This window comes from Hemiscyllium ocellatum, chromosome 20, assembly GCF_020745735.1.
Source record: "Hemiscyllium ocellatum isolate sHemOce1 chromosome 20, sHemOce1.pat.X.cur, whole genome shotgun sequence".
Classification (NCBI taxonomy): domain Eukaryota; kingdom Metazoa; phylum Chordata; class Chondrichthyes; order Orectolobiformes; family Hemiscylliidae; genus Hemiscyllium; species Hemiscyllium ocellatum.
In genome coordinates this window covers 38,540,447-38,562,219 of record NC_083420.1, presented here as the reverse complement: position 1 = coordinate 38,562,219, position 21,773 = coordinate 38,540,447, and the positions used below count along the sequence as shown (strand labels likewise).

The window sequence follows — 21,773 nt, the reverse complement described above, 5'->3', positions numbered from 1 at the left end:
GGCCCCAAGGGATCCTTCCATATCTGCCACAAATTCACCTGCACCTTCACACACATCATTTACTGCATCCACTGCACCCAATGTGGCCTCCTCTATATTGGGGAGACAAGCCTCCTACTTGCGGAATGTTTCAGAGAACACATCTGGGGGACCCGGACCAACCAACCCAACCACCCTGTGGCTCAATACTTCACCTCCCCCTCTCACTCCACCAAGGACATGCAGGTCCTTGGACTCCTCCATCGCCAGAACATAGCCACACGACGGCTGGAGGAACAGCGCCTCATCTTCCGCCTAGGAACCCTCCAACCACAAGGGATGAACTCAGATTTCTCCAGTTTCCTCATTTCCCCTCCCCCCACCTTGTCTCAGTCTCAACCCTCGAACTCAGCACCACCTTCCTAACCTGCAATCTTCTTCCTGACATCTCCGCCCCCACCCCCACTCTGGCCTATCACCCTCACCTTAACCTCCTTCCACCTATCGCATTTCCAACGCCCCTCCCCCAAGTCCCTCCTCCCTACCTTTTATCTTAGCCTGCTTGGCACATTTTCCTCATTCCTGAAGAAGGGCTCATGCCTGAAACGTCGATTCTCCTGCTCCTTGGATGCTGCCTGACCTGCTGCGCTTTTTCAGCAACACATTTTCAGCATGTGACAACAGACCACAATAAACTGACAAACTATTTAAAATCAGGTACTGATTGGGCAGTGACCCATATCACATTACCTCACTATCCACACTCAGTCAGGATAGCAGAATGAGTGATACAATCAAATCAATAATCAAACAAAGCAAGATTTTTGTATTGCATTGGTGCACTTCATGCAATATCAATGGAGAAAGGATTACCATCCCCAACACAATTTCGAATGACCTTCCCCTGCAACCAACTTTCAACCCATTCCAAACAGAATGAAAGGGATACACAACAAGGAAGCAGGTCGACAACTATGGAACATGTACTGATGTACTAAGTCAGTACTGATCCTAGAGGAACCAACACCAGCTCAGACCAATGTGTGATGCAGCATTTGTGCATACAGACAGCGAGCAAGAACACTCTGACAATAATTGTACAGTGATGTTGAGTGACAGTAACCAGCAGCAAGACAACCAAAATGTCAAGCAAGTGGATCAGAGAACAAGATGTATCTTTACAGATGAGTATACGATCATCAGATCAGGGCAAGTTGTTAAACCTTCAGTGTTCCATTTAACTCTGAAATGTTATCGTTGAAATAAAGGTAAAAGACGATAAATAATTATAAAATTAGATTTAGATTAGATTACTTACAGTGTGGAAACAGGCCCTTCGGCCCAACAAGTCCACACCGACACGCAACCCACCTATTCCCTACATTTACCCCTTTACCTAACACTACGGGCAATTTAGCACATCTTTGGACTGTGGGAGGAAACTGGAACAACCGGAGGAAACCCACGCAGACACTGGGAGAGCGTGCAAACTCCACACAGTCAGTCGCCTGAGTCGGGAATTGAACCCCGGCCTCTGTGAGGCAGCAGTGCTAACCACTGTGCCACCGTGCCACCCATTGACAACATGTGTACATGCACAACATGTATGTTTGTTTGAGGCAAGACCTTACTTTTGGAGAAGGGAGATCTTGTGTTGTTTCGCAGTATTGTACCTTGTGTTGTATCTTTAAGAGATATGCTGACTGTATCATAGCTCATGATCTGAGTGTAAAGAGCTCAAACCTGAACTTAACCATGATGCTATTAGAAGTATATTTCTCTGGGAAATGTAATATTTGTATATAATAGTTAGCAGTAATAAATGTCTGTTGGATACTTTTGTATCCATGCCCAGTTTTATTTTGTGTGTAGAGGATGACATAGCTTTGCAGCATCAAGTAGACCATCCTGTTAGAGGCGCACACGCGCCTTGTTGTGATGCTAGTGTTGCAGACAAATTCTTATATCAAGTGTGATTTGTACAGCATAGCCTAGGGAATCCAGCACTGTATACACTGCAGTCAGTGTATTAATTGGATATTGTTCAAGTAGCATCTGTTTGAGTTTGCAAAATAATATCATATGCTCAAAGTGTAATTGTGTTTACAAGATCTAGCTGTACTGAACTGTGTTATTTCACTGAAATTGGCAGCTGCAACACTGTCTGTATCTTGCATGAACTTGTCCATTTTATTTCTACAGACTGTGGACCTGGATGGTGAGATTGATTTAAGTAACTGCTACGATGTCACTGAATATGAAGTGCCAAGGAACTATGGATTTCAGATCCATGTAAGTGTAGATTTCACCTGAAATTGCAAGGTATCTAGAGTTATATCCATGAGAGGGGAAAATATCTGTTGATTTTCAGATAATTCAAGCTTTTAGAAGATTAAGCCAGAAATATTAATTGACCAAAAGGCAGACTGTGGGCAGAAAGGTAGAGATGGAGAGAGTGAGTTGTGTGCAGTGGTGCATCAGTAATTTCAAAACTTTTGATGGTTCTATTATTTTTTCAATACAGCTGTGTTCTGACAACACACACTGAATGCTCAGTGGCTTAAAATATTTAATTAGCATACATGGACTTCTTTTTGCAGTCTCTGAATAAATAGTTGTGCATGGATTTGTCTACCACTTCAGCTCATGCATCAAACACCCTGTAGGATTTGCACTGATTTTGTTGAATTGAGAATTACTTCCCAAAGCAGCAGTGAGGTTATTATGTGGAATATTTTGAGGATATTTTGTGTTATTTCTCAGTCAATCTGAGTGATGCCAACAAAAGTGACTTAATTTGACATTACAGGGACAGGTTTCATCAGAGAAATAATTTCAGCTGTCAGAAATTCCATAATGGCCAAGCATTCTTCAAGTTCTGGAGTATAAGAGCTTTACTGTTTATTTTTGATCTGTGGTGTAGCTTGCTTTCATATGCTTGCTCTTTTAGTAAAGGGGAGGCCTTACCTTGCATTTGGCTGGAGCTATCCTTGAATTCGGAGTGCTCTGATTTGAATCTGAGTGCAGAATGTTAAAATATCTGTTGTCTATCCTTCATTTTAAATATCATTGCTCTATATCTCTGCTGAACAGGTCAGTGTGTGCAAATGAACTAAACATTAATAAACACTATCAGCTGAGTCACAGCTATCTTAGTGAATCTTTGGGCTTGTTCAGTTTTGATGTAAACTTTGTAGGTGTCAATATTCCATATCTTTTGAGTGTGAAATTCCAGAATTTTATCCATGGCTAAATTAGCAACAAATGCCCATGGATAATTAAGAAAGTCAAAATTTGGTTTAAAACAATCAAGCTTGTTCTTCCTGTTTGAGATCATCCAAATCCCTCAATTAGATATTAGCCAGTTGTTCTCTTTCAGGTTTTAAGAAAAAAAAACCATTTGTGGGATTTGGACCTTGTTGGCAAGTCCAGCATTCATTGTCCATCTCTAATTGCCCTGGAGAACATGATGGTGAGGTGCCTTATTGAAACCCTGTAACCCGTGTGGAGCAGGTACAGCCACAGTGCTGTTACAATGGGAGTACAAATATCTCAGCCTCAACTGAACTCCTGTTATGAAACCCAATATTAGATTCCAGTCTGTTACTCTTATTCAGTTACCTGTTATGTAACCTTTCTAATGCTATTCCGTATACAGTTTCAGTCCTGTATTTGTATTTCTGTTGCACTGTATTTAGTGCATATGCTTTCTTATGACATGTGATCCAGACGAAAGCAAAGGTGTACACGTTGTCTGCCATGACGTCAGGGATTCGCAGGAACTGGATCCAAGCGATAATGAAAAATGTGCATCCTGTCACTACACCAGATGTGACCAGGTAGGGAGTTTTCAGTGACTGTCACGCAATGCCTAAAATACCTTACAGTCCTTGATAGCTTTCTCTGAGCAGAGGTAGTGTCATAATGGTAATGTCACTGAACTAGTAAATCAGAACTCCAACCCCAGGGGTTGTAGGTAACGTCTCTGGACTGGTAATCTAGAATTTGAACTAATGTTCAGGGGTCAGCAGTTGGAATTTCACAATGGCTGATGCTGAAATTTGAATTCAATAAAAATGTTTGGAATTAGAAAACTAGCCTAATGGTAAACAAGTAACCACTATTGATTGTATTAGAAACACATATTCACTAATGACCTTTAAGGAAGGAAATATGCCATTTTTACCTGGCTTAGCCTACATATGACTCCAAACCCAAAACAATGTGGCTGACTCTTAATTACCCTCTAAGCAATTTAGGGATGGACAATGAATGCTGGCCTGGCCAAAGATGCCCATATCCCATGAATAAATTTTTAAAAATTAAACCAAAGAATGAAAAAGATTCTGATGCAGAAAATCATTGTAATCAAAGACGCAGTGATGTTCTAATGGGGTTAACCCTATCTGATTACATCCTGTCTCACATTCTGCCCTCCATAAATGTGAGGTCATTAAAAATACTGCTTCTTATGTCATAAGTTGCATCAAATCCCATTCAGCCATGCATGCTGACCTACACTGGCTCCCATTTAAGGAATGCCTCTATTTTAAAATTGTTACCCTGGTGTTCAATCTACTCTATGGTCTCATCCCTTCCCATCTCTTCTCCTCTGAAGTGTCTATGAACTGCTAATTCTGACTTGTTGAGCATTCTCAATTTTAACAGATCCACCTTTGGTGGCTGTGCCTTCAACTACCTAAGCCCTGATTCTGGAACTCCCAAACCCTACCCATCTTGATACATTAACATTGCCGAATAAATTCATGATCTTGTTATTGTTAATGATTACCATCCAGCTTCTAAACTTTGCCTTCCATCACGTACCACATCCACCCACAAAATGAAGCGTTTGTAGGACTGGACCACCTAACCATCTTTGGAAATAGTAATAAGAACCGAACCTGTGTTTTTCCCTATTTCACTATGAGAAGCTTCTCTTTGTCTTTCATTGAAAACCATTGGTCAAGACACATACAGTCATAAAGCTGTACAGCAGGAAACAGACCCTTCATTCCAACTCATCCATGCTGACGAGATATCCCAACCTAATCTAGTCCACTTGCCAGCACCTGACCCATATCCCTCCAAACCCTTCCTATTCATCCAGATGCCTTTTAAATGTTGCAATTGTGCCAGCCTCCACCACTTCCTCTGGCAGCTCATTCCGTACACACACCAGCCTCTTAATGAAAAGATTGCCCCTTAGGTCTCTTTTATATCTTTCCCCTCTCACCCTTAACCTCACCCTCCAGTTTTGGACTTCCCCACCCCAGGGAAAAGACCTTGTCTATTTACCCTATCCATGCCCCTCAGGATTTTATAAACCTTTATAAGGTCACCCCTCAGCCTGCAATGCTCCAGGAAAAACAGCATAGCTCAAATCTTCCAACTCTGGCAACATCCTTGTAAGGTTTTCCTGAACTCTTTCAAGTTTGACAACATCCTTCCGATAAGAAGGAGACCAGAATTGCATGCAATATTCCAAAAGTAACGAACCAATTTCCTGTAAGCTGCAACATGACCTTCCAACTCCTATCCTCAATACTCTGACCAATAAAGGAAAGCACATCAAGCGTCTTCTTCACCAACCTATGTACCTGCGACTCTACTTTCAAGGAGCTTTGAACCTGCACTTCAAGGTCACTTTGTTCAGCAACACTCCTTAGGACCTTACTATTAAGTGTATAAGTCCTGTTAAGATTTACTTTCCCAAAATGCAACACTTTGTATTTATCTAAATTAAACGTCATTTGCCACTCCTCAGCCCATTGGCCTATCTGATCAAGATGCTGTTGTAATCTGAGGTAACCTCCTTCGCTGTCCACTACACCTCCAATTCTGTTGTCAACTGCAAACTTACTAACTGTACCTCTTATGCTCACATCCAAATCATTTATATAAATGATGAAAAGTAGTCGACCCAGCACCGATCCTTGTGACACTCCACTGGTCACAGGCCTCCAGTCTGAAAAACAACCCTCCACCACCACCCTCTGTCTTCTACCTTTGAGCCAGTTCTGTATCCAAATGGCTAGTTCTCCCTGTATTCCATGAGATCTGACATTGCTAATCAGTCTCCCATGGGGAACCTTGTGGCACTCCACTGGTCACAGGCCTCCAGTCTGAAAAACAACCCTCCATCACCACCGCCCTCTGTCTTCTACCTTTGAGCCAGTTCTGTATCCAAATGGCTAGTTCTCCCTGTATTCCATGATTGTAAAAACCCTTTGTATTCTCATTAACTCTTTTTGCCAAGGCTATCTCATGTCCCCTTTTTGCCTTCCTGATTTCTCTCTGAAGTATATTCCTACTGGATATAGGTTTGCTCACTGAGGTGGAAGGCTCATTTTCAGTTGCTACATCACTATACTAGGTAACATAATCAGTGAGCCTCCGGATGAAGCACAGGTGGCACGGCCCACTTTCTATTTATGTGTATAGGTTTCCTTGGGTTGGTGACGTCATTTCCTGTGGTGACATCATTTCTTCTGATGATGTCATCTCCTGGTCTTTTTCTCAGGGTTTGGTAAATGGGATCCAAGTCAATGTGTTTCTTGATAGAATTCCGGTTGGCATGCCATACTTCTAGGAATTCTAGGACATGACCCACTCAAATTCGTATCCTTACATACAGATGAGAAAGGATATCACTTTTATTGGGATAACACCTCCATCCTAGGACAAGCCAGACAGAGACATGCATGAGAATTCTTAAAAGTTAAAGGACCCCATACCAACAACCAGCAGAATGAATGTTATGTACAAAATACTCTGCAAAGACTGTAACAAACATTACATTGCACAGACAGGCAGGAAACTAGCCACCAGGATACATGAACATGAACTAGCCACCAAAGGACATGACCAATTATCGCTGGTATCCACACACACAGATGAAGAAAGACACGAGTTTGACTTGGACAATACATCCTCCCTAGGACAGGCCAAACAAAGACACACATGGGAATTCCTAAAGGCCTGGCATTCAAACCAGAACTCCATTAACAAACATATAGATTTGGACCCCATTTACCAACTTCTGAGAAACAGAACCAGAAATGATACCATCCACCACAACAAACCAAGGCCTATAAATAGCAAGCAGAGCACAACATCAATGCTTCACTGGAGGCTCACTGATGATGTTACCTAGCATGGTGACAAAATGTCTGAGAACAAATCTACCAGCTCAGCAAGCAAATTTACAATCTGAACCTCAACCTGAGCTACAAGTCTTCTCCAAAACCTCAAACTGTTATATATATTAAGACAGATTTCACAAACACTTCAGGCACTTTTTTTTTATTTTCACTGTCCTCTGTATTTCAATTTCTAACATTACTACTTTTAATTGATTTCTACTTCTCGTTCTGCAGTTGTTTATGAATCTTTTATGAATGATTTTCTTTTATATCAACACAGGAAGAACTTTCATTTGAAAATGTCTGTGCTGAAACAAAGGTTGGAGCCACAGTCTGTCTCTGTCATGTTTGTTGTTTGTGACTAGCAGCATGTATTAGTGATTTTCATGCTTGTTGTGGACACTTCCCAGTTTCATCTTCCCTTTCCCCGCCAAAGAGATCAAATCCAAATTCAGGATCTTCTTTCCAAAGTTCCTTCTACAAAATGCTTTGATCAGTTTTACTGTCCTGTCACAGCACTAAAATAACCTAAACCAAAATCACAAAGAGCATTCTTTGTGACAATGATCATAGTGTATACATAAGTCATTATAGTTGTTACTGTCCCTCTTCAATCTCTCTTCAATCATGGACACAGTTAACCACATTTGCCTGCTCCTCAAATACTTCTGCACAAAGGATGTCCCCACGAGATTCCAAATTTATCATTACAGTGTAGCTGGAGCATTTCTACTGAATGTTCTACTTTCAAAGCCCCTCCCCTTCCTCATCTACACACTCTCAGTTCCAACAATGTGGTCAGCTTTTTGTGTACACTAATGACACCCAGCATTATCTTTCTATGAATTTTTTTGGCCCCTCCTGCTATACTGCATTAATGCAAGCCATCTGTTATTGTTACTGTGTTCCTATTGACCTATGTTAGCTTCTTGATCCCATATGGCCTATATTTAAAAACTCTCATGTTCATGTTTGAATAACGGCGGCAAGGTGGCACAGTGGTTAGCACTGCTACCTTACAGCGCCAGAGACCCGGGTTCAATTCCCTCCTCAGGCAACTGTCTGTGTGGAGTTTGCACATTCTCCCCGTGTCTGTGTGGGTTTCCTCGGGGTACTCCGGTTTCCTCCCACAGTCCAAAAATGTGTAAGTTAGGTGAATTGGCCACGCTAAATTGCCCATAGTGTTAAGTGTAGGGGAATGGGTCTGGATGGGTTGCTCTTTGGAGGGTCGGTGTGGACTTGTTGGGCTGAAGGGTCTCTTCCACACCGTAGGTAATCTAATCTAAATGGCATGATAATAATCTTCCACTTCTTTGCAACTACCCCATGTCCCCTAAATTAACTGCAACTTCTGCTTTTCATCCCTGTCTACCTCCCCAATCTCTTCCTGTCATACTTGTGTCTTGTTCAGCTCTCTTCATCTCACACTTTGCAGTTCCCTCCAAAACATCCTCTCATTTTTAAAATCCTCCTTAGAATTCACTTCCTTAAATGTGTCTCTAATACTGACGCCTCTAAATATTTCTTTTGTGGCTTGATATCATTATTTGGTTGAGCATCTGAAAGTGTGCTGTATATAATTTTTTTCTGCCGTGCATGTGTATTATAAATTCAAATTGTTGTTATTTTATTGGTCTTGTGGAGTTTGCACCAGAATGTTCAACCAATTTGGAATCAGCTGAACAAAAGCTGATGTTCTGAGATTGTGGTAAAGTTTTATTTGCAGGAAACCTGATATTTGTTTCAGAATTTACAGTATAGTATTGGCTGTACACAGTGTCTCATTTATAACTTGCTTTTTCACATTGGGCACCATATGGCACATAGTGAATTGGTAAACTGAATCATTATTTAAGATAAGTATATATAAGACCACCAGTTGGCCTAAGATGCTTTTGTAAGCAGAGGAAAGAAAACCAGCTGGCATTTCTCCACCTGATTATTATCCATTGACTTATTCTTGAATGTCCCCTCCCAAAGTAGCCCTGCTATTAAAGCCCTCATAGTGGAACAGCCAGGCGGTGCCTCATTTTGAGACTTAGAAATGGTGAATTGCAATTTGCAAATGGCACTACAGTGTTCAAGAAAATTATGGAATCTTATGTCAGCAACATTCAGCTTGTCTGGAAGAGGATTGCATAGAATTGCATGTAAAGTATAGCGCAGGCATATTGGAACAATGAGTCTGTGCCAGAGATTATACTTGACAACCTCTACCCACCACCCCACCACCACCACCACCACTGCCTCTCCATTTATATTCACTCATGGGATGTATGTATTGCTTGGAAAGCCGGGATCTGCTGCCATTTCTCAGTGCTCTTGAGAGAGCCACGTCTTGAATGCTGCAGTCCATGTGGTGTAGGTGAATCCATAACATAGTTCAGAAGGAAGCTCCAGGTTTTTGACCCAGTGGAAGAGAAGGAATGTCAACATAATTCCAGATTTGAATGGAGTGTGGCTCAGAGGGGAGTTTGCAGGCAGTAGAGTTTGCATATTTAGAATGTATTGTTGAAGGAGGCATGATGTATTTCTGAACCCTATGAAGTCTCATGAAATCAATCCTCTATGTCCTCTTCATAAATTTACTTTCCTATTTATCTCTGTCATCAACAAATTTAGTAATCATATATACCTTCTGTCAATTCCTTCAAGCAATTTATATAAATTGTAAAATGTTGAGGCCCCAGCCCTCATCCCTATGGTACACTACTCATTACATCTTTCCACCCAGAAAGTAACCCATTTATTTATGGTATTCTTTGCTACTGGTGAGCTTGCCAATCTTTAATGCTACTTTATTACCCCTGACACCATTAGTTTTTATTTTCTGCCACAACCTTTCATGTGGCACCATACCAAATGACTTCTGGAATTCCACTCTATTATATCCATCTGTTTTCCTTTAACCAGGGCACATGTTATACTATAGTGACCTTAAAGAAATTGCTTAAACATGACTTCTAACATGTTTCTTTTGACAGATGTTAAACTAACTAGCCTGTAGTTTCCTGTTTTTTGTTTCTCTTTTTTTAAACAATGGAGGTACATTTGCTATTTTTCAAATTAATGGAGCCTTTCTCAAATCCAGGAAGTTTTAGAAAATTAAAAGCTCAAATGTTGTTGAAGGAACTTTCTGCTGCTTTACACCTGTAGTCCTTTCTCAGTCAATGAATCGGTACTCTTCCACATCAAATGCCAGCTGGTGAGATAGCAATGGCATAGAATCTACTGTGGTTGGTGGACTTCAATGACACTCACTTACAATGGCCTGGTAGCATTACTACTGACTGAGCTGGCCAAGTCCGAAAGGAGATACCTGCCACAGACCCAGTCCTGGTAAGGGATCACTGCACAAGTCTTGTGGAGACGAAGTCCTATCTAACATACAAAATATGAGCAGAAATAATCATTGAGCCCCTTGACCCTACTCCCTTTGAATAAGATCATGGCTGATTTGTTTGTGTTTTGAATTCCACGTTCCCATCTACCCACAATAACTCTTGATTCCCCTGCCTAACAAGAATCCATCCACCTCTGAATTTAAAATATTCAATGACTGCTTCTGAAGCACAGAATTTGAAAGTTGCACAGCCCTCTCAAAGAAATCATTTCTCAGTTTTATCTTGAAAAGGCAACCCCCAATTGTAAAACAATGCCCGTTAGGTCTGAACTTACCCAAAACTTACCCAGAACTTTCCATATGAGCGTTATCAAGACTATTCAGGATCTTATGCACTTCAAATAAATTACCTGTACTCTTCTGAACTCAGGTTGGAAAGGCTGGGCTTGTTTACACTATCACCATAAGACAAAATGCTTATTCAAGGTGTCAATCCAATAAATCTCCTGTGAACCAACTCCAATGCATTTATGTCCTTCCTTAAATAAGGAGAACAAAACTGTGCACAGTTTTTGTGGCCTATCAATATGTATAACTGAAGCATAATGTTCTTACTTTTACGTTCAATTCCTCTTGCGATAAAGGAACACATTCCATTAGCCAATAATTATTTGCTCTAACTGCATACAAACTTTTTGTATCTTTTGACCAGATCACCCAAATCCTTCTGGACTTTGGAATTCTGCAGCTCCTCTCTATTTCAGTTATACCCCTTTTTTTCATTCTTGTCAAAGTTTTCCATATTGTACTCCATCTTCCAGATTTTTTTCCCATTCACTCAACCTATCCTTATGTCGTTCACAATATAATTCTTATCTATTTTGGTGCTGTCTATGAATTTAACTTCCATTCTTTCTTTCACCTCATCTAAGTCATTGATGTAAATTGTGAAAAGCTGAGACCCCAGGACAGACCCCGCAGGACTCCACTTGTCACATCCTACCAATCAAACAAATACCTATTTATGCATATTTCCACAGTATGTACCATTTTCCTACTTTACCTTTGGAAGAATACCATCACATGCAAATTCCCAACTACTTCCTGACTTGGAATTATATCGCTGTTGTTTCACTATCGCCAAGGAACTCCCTTCCTAACAGTATTATGGTTGTACACTATGACCACCTTCTCCAGGGCAGTCGGGGTTGAGCAACAAATGTTGGCTTAGCAGTGATGACTACAGCATATGAAAAAAAATGCAAATTATGCTACTTTGCACAATCACTCCATGTCTCTGAATATTCAGTGTCCTAATAGCTTTTTGGATAATTAGTTCTAAATTCACATTTGGACTTATGAATGGCTGTCATATTTATGTTTGAATTTTTCTGCTAAGAAAAGCATTTTTTTCTGTATTTCCCCTCTCAAATCTATTCAATTTGTGAATATATCAACTACAAAAAGGATGGACCAAAAAGGATCAGCTATCTAACAAAATTGATCCCACATTCTAGTCAGTGTATCACAACTGACATCTTGTTTTTGCCCCTCCTTCCCAAAGTCAAGTTGTGTCCTAGTGGAAGAAAACGGTTTGAAAATGAGATTCCAAAGGGAGTTATTTGAGCATTCAATAATTCAAGAAGAGGATTATTGAATCATTGAGGATGTAAACAGATCTGTTTAATCAACTGCTGGCTGTAATTTCTTTATTCCTTGCTTTCTAACAGGAGTATCCCAGAGGAGAAAATGAAAGTAAGAAGTCTGTTTGAAGGCACATCAGTCAATGGGGAAAAGCCAGCATTAACCTCAAAAGATGGACCTGGTCTAGAAGCTGAACCGAAGAAAAGCAGGGCCTTGGAACGAAGAAAAGAAGGACGCTCCAAAACGTTTGACTGGGCAGAATTTCGTCCAGTTCAACAGTGGCACAGTGGAGGTCGTGTTCATAGACCTACTTCCATGTACATCAGAGACATGGCCAATCCTGCAACAGACTCTCAGGAATTGGAAAAAGACCGTGCCCGGCGACGAGAGGAAAGGCGCAGACGATTTGAGACAACTGATGTTGCTATTGCCCCGGGTCACAATGATGTGAATAGGATGGAGGTAGATGGAGCCATCACAACCACCATATCCCCCGGACCTAAAAGCGTTGATGTTGAAATTGAACATAGATGGCAGCAAGTGGAATGTACCCCATTACGTGAGGAGAAACAAGTTCCTATCCTCACTACACAGATCTCCAGCGATGGAAGACCTCCTGCCCAGGACTTGGTCTCAATACTGGAGAAAGAGGTAAGAACTAACTAATCATGTGAGACTTTGCAGTTGGTTTTTCAATTATTCATGGAAACAGAATTTAAATATGTAGTATTAAAATGATAATGCATCCTTATTAATACTGAAAATAAATAACTGAAAAAACCTACCCTTTAAGGTTCTCAGGCCTAATTGACAAGTCTGTCTTTATAAACTAGCTCTTCATCTCTTGTAACACCTGACTGAATCTATACTATACTTTCATTACTTTTACATTCCTGTACAATAACAAAAATTGTACATCTAGTAATCTAATTGTCTAATTAAGGATCTTCTGAAAGTTTAACCTTTCGTCTTTACTTTAATATTTTCTGTGTTTGTAGAAGTTAAGGACTCTTATTTAATTGACCTGTCTGTACCTACTACTCCATTAATGTCTTGTTTGCCTACACAACCAGGGTTCCCCAATTCTATTTAAAATATTACCATTTAAGGTCCACTTCCTTTGTCTACTTGGAGACCTAAAATATATTATTTCACATTTTCTGCATTTTGTTACATGATCTTTCACAATCTTTGTCACAATTTAACATATTATTTTCAACAATTTTTCATATTTCCTCAATTTCTAAGCTTGTACAGTTTATATTTGAATTGAGTAAGTACAATCCATACACAGACCCAGGTGCAGCACTATTCCTTTACTATTCCTATAAAAGGAAGGTGCTACACCTTCCTTTTAGTCCTATATGTTTTTTTCTGTCTTTCTTGATGGCAAGCCTTTTAGACATAGAAGCAGAAATTTGGCACATTTACATTCCATCTGATAAGGTTTTGCCCATTCATCAGCAAATTGATGGAAGATGTAATAAATAGTGCAATCAAACAGTACTTGCTTAGCAATAACCTACTCAATGACGCCCAATATAGGTTCCATGAGGGACACTCAGCTCCTGACCTTATTACAGCCATGGTCCAGACATGGACAAAAGAGCTGAATTCCAGAGGTGGGGTGAGAGGGACACCCTTGATATCAAGGCCACAGTTGATCAACTGTGGCATCAAGGAGTCCTAGCAAAATTGGAATCAATGGGAATCAGGGGGCAAACTCTCCGATGTTTGGACTCATACCTGGCATATAAGAAGATGGTTACAGTTGTTGGAGGTCATAGAGTCAAAGAGATGTACAGCATGGAAACAGACCCTTCGGTCCAACCCGTCCATGCCGACCAGATATCCCAACCCAATCTAGTCCCACCTGCCAACACCCGGCCCATATCCCTCCAAACCCTTCCTATTCATATACCCACCCAATACCTCTTAAATGTTGCAATTGTACCAGCCTCCACCACATCCTCTGGCAGCTCATTCCATACACATACCACCCTCTGTGTGAAAACATTGCCCCTTAGGTCTCTTTTATATCTTTCCCCTCTCACCCAAATCTATGCCCTCCAATTCTGGACTCCCCTACTCCAGGGAAAAGACTTTGCCTATTAATCCTATCTATGCCCCTCATAATTTTATAAACCTCTATAAGGTCACCCCTCAGCCTCCGATGCTCCAGGGAAAACAGTCCCAGCCTGTTCAGCCTCTCCCTGTAGCTCAGATTCTCCAACCCTGGCAACATCCTTGTAAATCTTTTCTGAACCCTTTCAAGTTTCCCAACATCTTTCCGATAGGAAGGAGACCAGAATTGCATGCAATATTCCAACAGTGGCCTAACCAATGTCCTGTATGGCCGCAACATGACCTCCCAACTCCTGTATTCAATACTCTGACCAATAAAGGAAAGGATAGGACACCATCCTATCTAACTGTGACTCCACTTTCAAGGAGCTATGAACCTGCACTCCAAGGTCTCTTTGTACAGCAACACACCCTACGACCTTACCATTAAGTGTATAAATCCTGCCAAGATTTACTTTCCCAAAATGCAGCACCTTGCATTTATCTGAATTAAACTACATCTGCCACTTCTCAGCCCATTGGCCCATCTGGTCAAGATCCTGTTGTAATCTGAGGTAATCCCCATCGCTATCCACTACACCTCCAATTTTGGTGTCATCTGCAAACTTACTAACTGTACCTCTTATGCTCGCATCCAAATCAATAACGTAAATGACAAAAAGTAGTGGACCTAGCACCGATCCTTGTGGCACTCCACTGGTCACAGGCCTCCAGTCTGAAAAGCAACCCTCCACCACCACCCTCTGTCTTCTATCTTTGAGCCAGTTCTGTATCCAAATGGCTAGTTCTCCCTGTATTCCATGAGATCTAATCTTGCTAATCAGTCTCCCATGGGGAACCTTGTCAAACACCTTACTGAAGTCCATATGGATCACATCTACTGCTCTGCCCTCATCAATCTTCTTTGTTACTTCTTCAAAAAACTCAATCAAGTTTGTGAGACATGATTTCCCACGCACAAAACCATGTTGATTATCCCTAATTAGTCCTTGCCTTTCTCAGCACAGACATCTCTGCAGGAGTTGCTCAGGGTAGTGCCTTAGGCCTAAATATCTTCAGCTGTTTAATCAAGGACCTTCCTTCCATTATAAGATCAGAAGTGGGGATGTTTGTTGGCGTTTGCATAATGTTCAGCACTATTTGTGACTCCTCAGATACTGAAGCCGTTCATGTTCAAATGCACCAAGACCTGAACAATATCTAGGCTTGGCTGACAAGTAGCAAGTAATATTTGTGCAACACAATGCCAAGCAATGACCATCTCTAATAAGAGACAAACTAACTACCACTCTTTGACGTTCAATGGTGTTACCATCACCGAATCCTCAACTATCACCATCCTGGGGATACCATTGACTAGAAGCTCAACTGAACTCACCACTTAAACACAGTAGCAATAACAGCAGGTAAAAGGCTAGGAATACTGTGGCGAGTAACTCACTTCCTGCCTCTCCAAACCTGTCCTCCACCTATAAGGCACAAGTCTGGAGAGTGATGCCTGGATGGTTCAGCTCCAATAACATTCAAGAAGCTACACACCATCCAGGAAAAAAACAGCTCCTTTGATTGGCACCACCTCCACTCCCTACACCACTAAGGCTTAGTAGCAGCTATGTGTACAATCTATAAGATGCAATACAGAATTTCACCAAAGTTACTTAGCTTCGTCCAAGCCACCACCGCTTGCATCTAGAAGGACAAAGGCAGCAGATATATGGGAACGCAACCAGCATATAGTACCCCTCCAAGACACTCATCATCCTGACTTAGAAATATTTCGCCATTCCTTCACTGTTGCTGGGTCAGAATCCTGGAAATCCCTCTCTAAGGGCATTGAACCTATAGCATGTGAACTGCAGCGGTTCAGGAAGGCAGCTCACCACCACCTTTTCAATGGAAAATAAGGATAGGCATTAATTGCTGGCTAACAGTGATACCCAAGTCATACAAGTGAATAAAAAACTTCATTTAAACTGTCTTTATCTCTCTTTGTGTTATCGTCACGGCTCACCTTCCCACCTATTTTTGTGTCATCTGCAAACTTAGCTGTAGTACATTTACTTCCATCATCCAGGTCATAAGGTGCAAATAATAGTGGCTCTTGCACTGATTCTGATGGCTGTCCACCAATTACAGATTGCCATCCTGGAAATGGCCCCTTTATCCAAACACTGTTTTTTAAAAAAAATATAGTCATACAATATTATAGCAAGGAAAGAGGCCCTTCAGCCAGTCACGTCTGTGCCAAACATCAAGTACCAATCTCTACTATTTCCTCTTCCCAGCAATTGGTCACTGGTCTTATATGCTGTGGTATTTCAGGTGTTCATCTAAATACTACTAAAATGTTGTAATGATTCTTCCCACCTTTACCACTGTTTCAGGCAGTGAGTTACAGATGCTCCTCACTCTCTGGGTGAAGAAAATTATCCTTAAATCCCCCCTAAATTCTCTGTCCCTTGCCTTGAATTTATGTCTATGGTAACTGACCCCTCTAATAAGAGGAAATGTTTTTTTCCTACTGACTCTATAAATGTCCTTCATAATTTTGACCATTCTGGTCCCCCTGCAACCTTCAGTGCTGCCTAGTGTATGAGTCTCTTTTCATCGCTGAAATGCTCCAGCCTGTAGACAACATTCTGGTGAATGACCTCAGCATTCTCTCTCGAACAACAGTGTGGTAACTAGAATTGCACATTGGTTTGGCCATAGCTAAAGTACAATAATTCAGCTCCATCATAACCTCCCAGCTCTTGTATTCTATGTCTTGACCAATAAACATAAATATTCCATTTGCTTCTTAATCATCTTATCTTCCTATCCTGTTGCCTTCAAGGATCTGTGGATATGCGCAAGGTCTCAATGATCCTTTCTACTATCCAGTATCCTACCATTCATCATGTACTCCCTTGCCTTGCCTGTTTCCCTATTCTCTTCACACTTCTCATTAACTTCCCATATTGGTCTTAATTCTTTACAGATATGAGCCGATATGCTCAGTTGTGCCCCATTGCCCCAAGAATCCCAGTCCTTTCTCTAACACCACTTTTCTAGCCATAAATTTGTCTCCGTAATTTGGCTGTATTTGTACGAGGTCATTGCTAATATTGCTGAAGTTAAAATATTGTGATATCCCGCTTCTTGATCTAATTTCTACACCATAGAACTGGAGGGCCTGAGTCCTAATCTTTCCTATGTTAATCAACGACAGCTTTCATGACTTATCCATTTCTAATTAATACACTCATTGAATAACGTTCTTGTAAAGAATCTAGAAAGCTTCTCTGCATTTGAAAATTATATTTATAGTTACGTAGAGTCATAAAAATATCCAGCACTCCCTTCAGACCAACTTGCCAGCATTTGGCCCATATCTCTCTTAAACCCTTCCTATTCGTATACCCACCCAGATGCCTTTTAAATGTTGTAATTAAATCTGCTTCCATGACTTCCTCTGGCAGCTCATTCCACATGCACACCACCCTCTATATGAAACGTCCTTTAGGTCCGTTTTAAATCTTTGCCCTGTCACCTTAAACTTATGTCCTATAGTTTTGGACTCCTCCATTTGGGGAAACGACCTTGTCTTTTTACCTTATCCATGCCCTCCATGATTTTATAAACGTCTCTGAGGTCACCCTCAATCTCCAACATTCCAGGGAACATAGCCCCAGTCTATTCAACCTCTCCCTGCAGCTCAAACCCTCCAACCCTGGCAACATCCTTATCAATCTTTTCTGAACTCTTTCATGTTTCACAACATCCTTCCTATAGCAGGGAGACCAGAAATGCACACAGCATTCAAAAAGTGGCCTAACTAATGCCCTGTACAGCTGCAACTTGACCTCCCAACACCTGTACTCAATGTACTCACCAATAAAGGCAAGCGTGCCAAATGCCGCCTTCACTATCCTATCTACTTGTGACTCCACTTTCAAGGAAGTATGAACCTGCACTCCAAGGGCTCTGTTCAGCAACACTCTTGAGAACCTTACCATTAAGTGTATAAGTCTGCTCTGATTTGCTTTTCCAAAATATAGCACCTTACATTTATCCAAATTAAATTCCATCCGCCACTCCTAGGCCCAATGACCCATCTTATCAAATTCCCATTGTACTCCGAGGTAACTTTTGTTGCTGTCCACTATACCTCAAATTTTGGTGTCATCTGTAAACTTACTAACCGTACTTCCTATGTTCACATCCAAATCATTTGTGTAAATGACGATGAATGAACGCCCAGTCCTTTCATGAGTCTCTCATTATCACTTATCCTTCTTTCAACTACCCTTCCTCACTTTTTGGTTAACCACCTGATCTGTGGTGCCATTGTATTTTTTATGACTTATTTGCTTCGTGTTATATGTATCGATCTGTATGTATTTATTTGATTTATCAGTCACCCAGGGCACTGACAACTTGTCTCTCCTTCCCCCTCAATAGAAGGTGACCCACTCTCCTTCCTTTCTGACAATTGTTCCTTTCTATCTACTGAGTGACTGTCTACTGTTGTGTGTGTTCTAGAAACTTCCTCTTCCCATATAGCACAGAACTCCTGTGATGTACGTTCTGCAAAACACTGGTTTCCACTTCTCTCTATGATAAATTGAATTCAAAAGGACTCAAAATCAAGTAGTTGACCATAGTTTCAAACCAACCCTAACCCTTTAATGCTGAAATTCAAGTTCAGATGAAACACACATTGGTCAATCTGCTAGGCTCCAACTGCGTCTTGCTTTGAGAGAATTTCAGCAAACTGTAGAGCAACAGTCACTATTGCAGAAACTTCATTCTTTGGTCTTTAAATTCAGGGGAGGTGGTGCTAAAGTGGCAGTGTTACTAGACTAGTAACTCAGAGCTCCAGGCTAATATTCTACAGATGTAGGTTTGAATCCTACCATGGTAGACAGTGAAATCTGATTTCATGAAAAATTCAGTATAAACAATCGGCTTAACAGTGACCATGTAATCACCATCAATTGTGGTTAAAAATCTGTTTGGTTAACTAATGTCCTTTTGGGAGGGAAATTTGCCATCCTTACTGGTGTGACCCCTGAGCAACAGCTATGTGTTGACTTCATGAAAATTAGGTATGAGGAATAAAATCTGGCCCAGCCACTGTCATTTACATCCCATGAACAAGAGAAAAAAAATGTCCTGTTCTGTCCCAGTGCTGAAATCCTGTTCCAGCTAGTTCCCTTTCCTCAGAAAATATTTACTTTGTTAGCTTCTTGATATTGTGACTTTGTTTGTTTCATCTATCTTCTCGATCAACCGCTACAATTCCTTCCCCAATTATTTATCTGCTATAAGAATCTAGTGTCTTACAAAGATCTGTTATTCCTGTTCTGTAATTTCTTCGTTATTCTTTTTTCCAATCACCATCTCCCCTATTCAAAAGCTAAAACTGTTAGCTTTAGTTATGCTTTTTACCTTCACAGTTGGAGCAAACTCACCAGGCAGTCTTCAGGCTGCATGAACAAAACAAGGAGTTGCAGGCGCAGCTCAGGGCTGCTCTGGAAAGGGAACACAATGCACGGGATGGTTATGTGCTGCAGGTGAGCAAACAATAGCCATTATGCTGTATTGATCTGGACTGCTATCTGTCATTTTGAGCTTGTTAACATGTCAAACTTCTGTTAACTGCTGTTGCATTCCTGTATATTAAAACATCAGCCACAACACTTGATTTACTGTTAAGAATAGCTTATTAACAAAAGTTTCTACATTTGTATAAGTATAAATGTACACATGTGCCACACAAGCAGCTCACCTCTCCAGTACTGTAAATTCTTACTAATATATATCTAGTCTATTTTGTGCTTAATGATCTAATTGCATGTTGGTGGCACAAAAACTAACTTTTGGGGTTACTGAGAATCGCATCTCTGGCCTTTGCTATCAGGACTAAGTACCTGAAATACCAAATAATATTGAGCTATACATGTCTGCTTCTTTTCCTCAGATCCTTTAACGTTGCATGGCTTTGGTACTAGGAGAGTTCTGCATGTCTCTTTGACTCTTGTTATTTCCACGTTCTCTGCATTTGAAATTCCTTGCAATTGGTTTGTATCAATGTGAATGTTCAGAAATCAGAATATTTGTCCCTCACTCTGCTTGCTCTTACTATTCCAATTATTAAGGAATTTATTATCAAATACTGGCAGAAAAGTGTGGTAAAGTATGTAATATGGGAAAGGAACACTGTGGACTAAGTACAACATGACATGGGCAATACCTTTCCTGATCCAGTGTGGCCAGAGGTGTGACACTCAGTATCCGGAGAAAAAGAGTGTTACTAACTAATGTCTCATCATCTTTTAAAGTCTAAGGGAATATCCTCATCGCCTTCAGCACGGCAAAGACTCCAAAAACTAAACCAAGATCTCCAAAATGAGCTCATAGCTCAATACCAACATCAAGCACTGAGCAATCAGCAACTGCAAACTTTAAAACAGAGCAATAAAGAAGCAAATGATATAATTCGGAAGCAGGTGATGGAAATACTGAAGTTGCAGGAACAGTTAAGTTCCACAGTGTCTGAAGGGGCAGATAATGTGCAAGCAATGACCAAACAAAAGGAGGAACTACTGACTGAAAACCAGTTGATCCAAGAGCAGTGGAAGGAATGGAAACCGAAAGAGAAAACAATGAGAGTGCAATTAACGGATAGTGAGGGCAGACCATATGTTGCAGAAAATTTCAGGGGAATTGAGTCTCCCAAGGAATTGGCGAAACAACAAACCTTGCAAAGAGGTTTCCAAAATGGAATGTGTGACATCAGCGAGTTCTGTGCCAGGGAACAGGAAAGGCTCCAAAAACCCTATTCAAACTTAAAACAAACTTATGAGAAGGAAGAAATCCAAAACCAAAAGGTGATTGATACAGAAGAAAAACTTGTGCAGCCTAAGGATGTACAACTGGTGAAATATCCAGAGATAGATATGACAGCAGGTACAACAGAGAACTACCAGATAATGCACCAATTGGAGGAGAAGGAAATAACAATTCAGACTTTGTCACAATGTCTTAAAGAGGTCAGAAATGAAAGAGAAAAACTGAAGTGTAGATGTGAGGAGCTGGTTAATCAGTTGATGTTGGCAGATACCGAGAATGCCAAGTTACAGAGTCAGCACACTGAATTTCAGAGTCTGGAAAACTCATACGAAAAGTTATCTGGTATGTATCAGCAAACTCAGACAATGTTGGAAGAGAAAAGTACAGAACTGAAAGAGGCCAGAGAGGTACAGAAAAACCTCATTGCCACAAAGGACAGAAAGCTTAATGAAGCCCTGGTTAAACTGACTGCACTGGGGAGTAGCCTGGAGGAAGCAGAGAAGAAATTGCAGGCCAAAGAGGCAGCTTTGCAGAAATTCCACTCTGCTAGTTCCAACACAAATAGTGTGGATGATGGAGAAGATTTTCAGTTCAAACTAAACACTGCCAGATGTGATATTATTGAACTAGAACAACAATTAAGTACATTACAACTTGGAAATGAAGAGCTTGAGCTTGAAAATAACAGGCTTAAAGAGGAACTTAAAGTTTGTGAAAATATTCGACTCCAACAATATAAA

At 40.8% G+C, this 21,773-nt stretch overlaps 1 protein-coding gene across 3 annotated transcripts in view; it reads left to right on the top strand.

The window, feature by feature from the left end:
- Positions 1–21,773, top strand: part of LOC132825463 (myosin phosphatase Rho-interacting protein-like) — a 199,671-nt gene that overhangs the window by 154,732 nt on the left and 23,166 nt on the right. For all 3 annotated transcript variants that reach the window (XM_060840766.1, XM_060840765.1, XM_060840767.1), the window contains 4 exons: positions 2,182–2,271; positions 3,709–3,818; positions 12,198–12,762; positions 19,638–19,754. In XM_060840766.1, the coding sequence (XP_060696749.1) occupies positions 2,182–2,271; positions 3,709–3,818; positions 12,198–12,762; positions 19,638–19,754 (882 nt within the window). The remainder of the gene's footprint in view (positions 1–2,181; positions 2,272–3,708; positions 3,819–12,197; positions 12,763–19,637; positions 19,755–21,773) is intronic.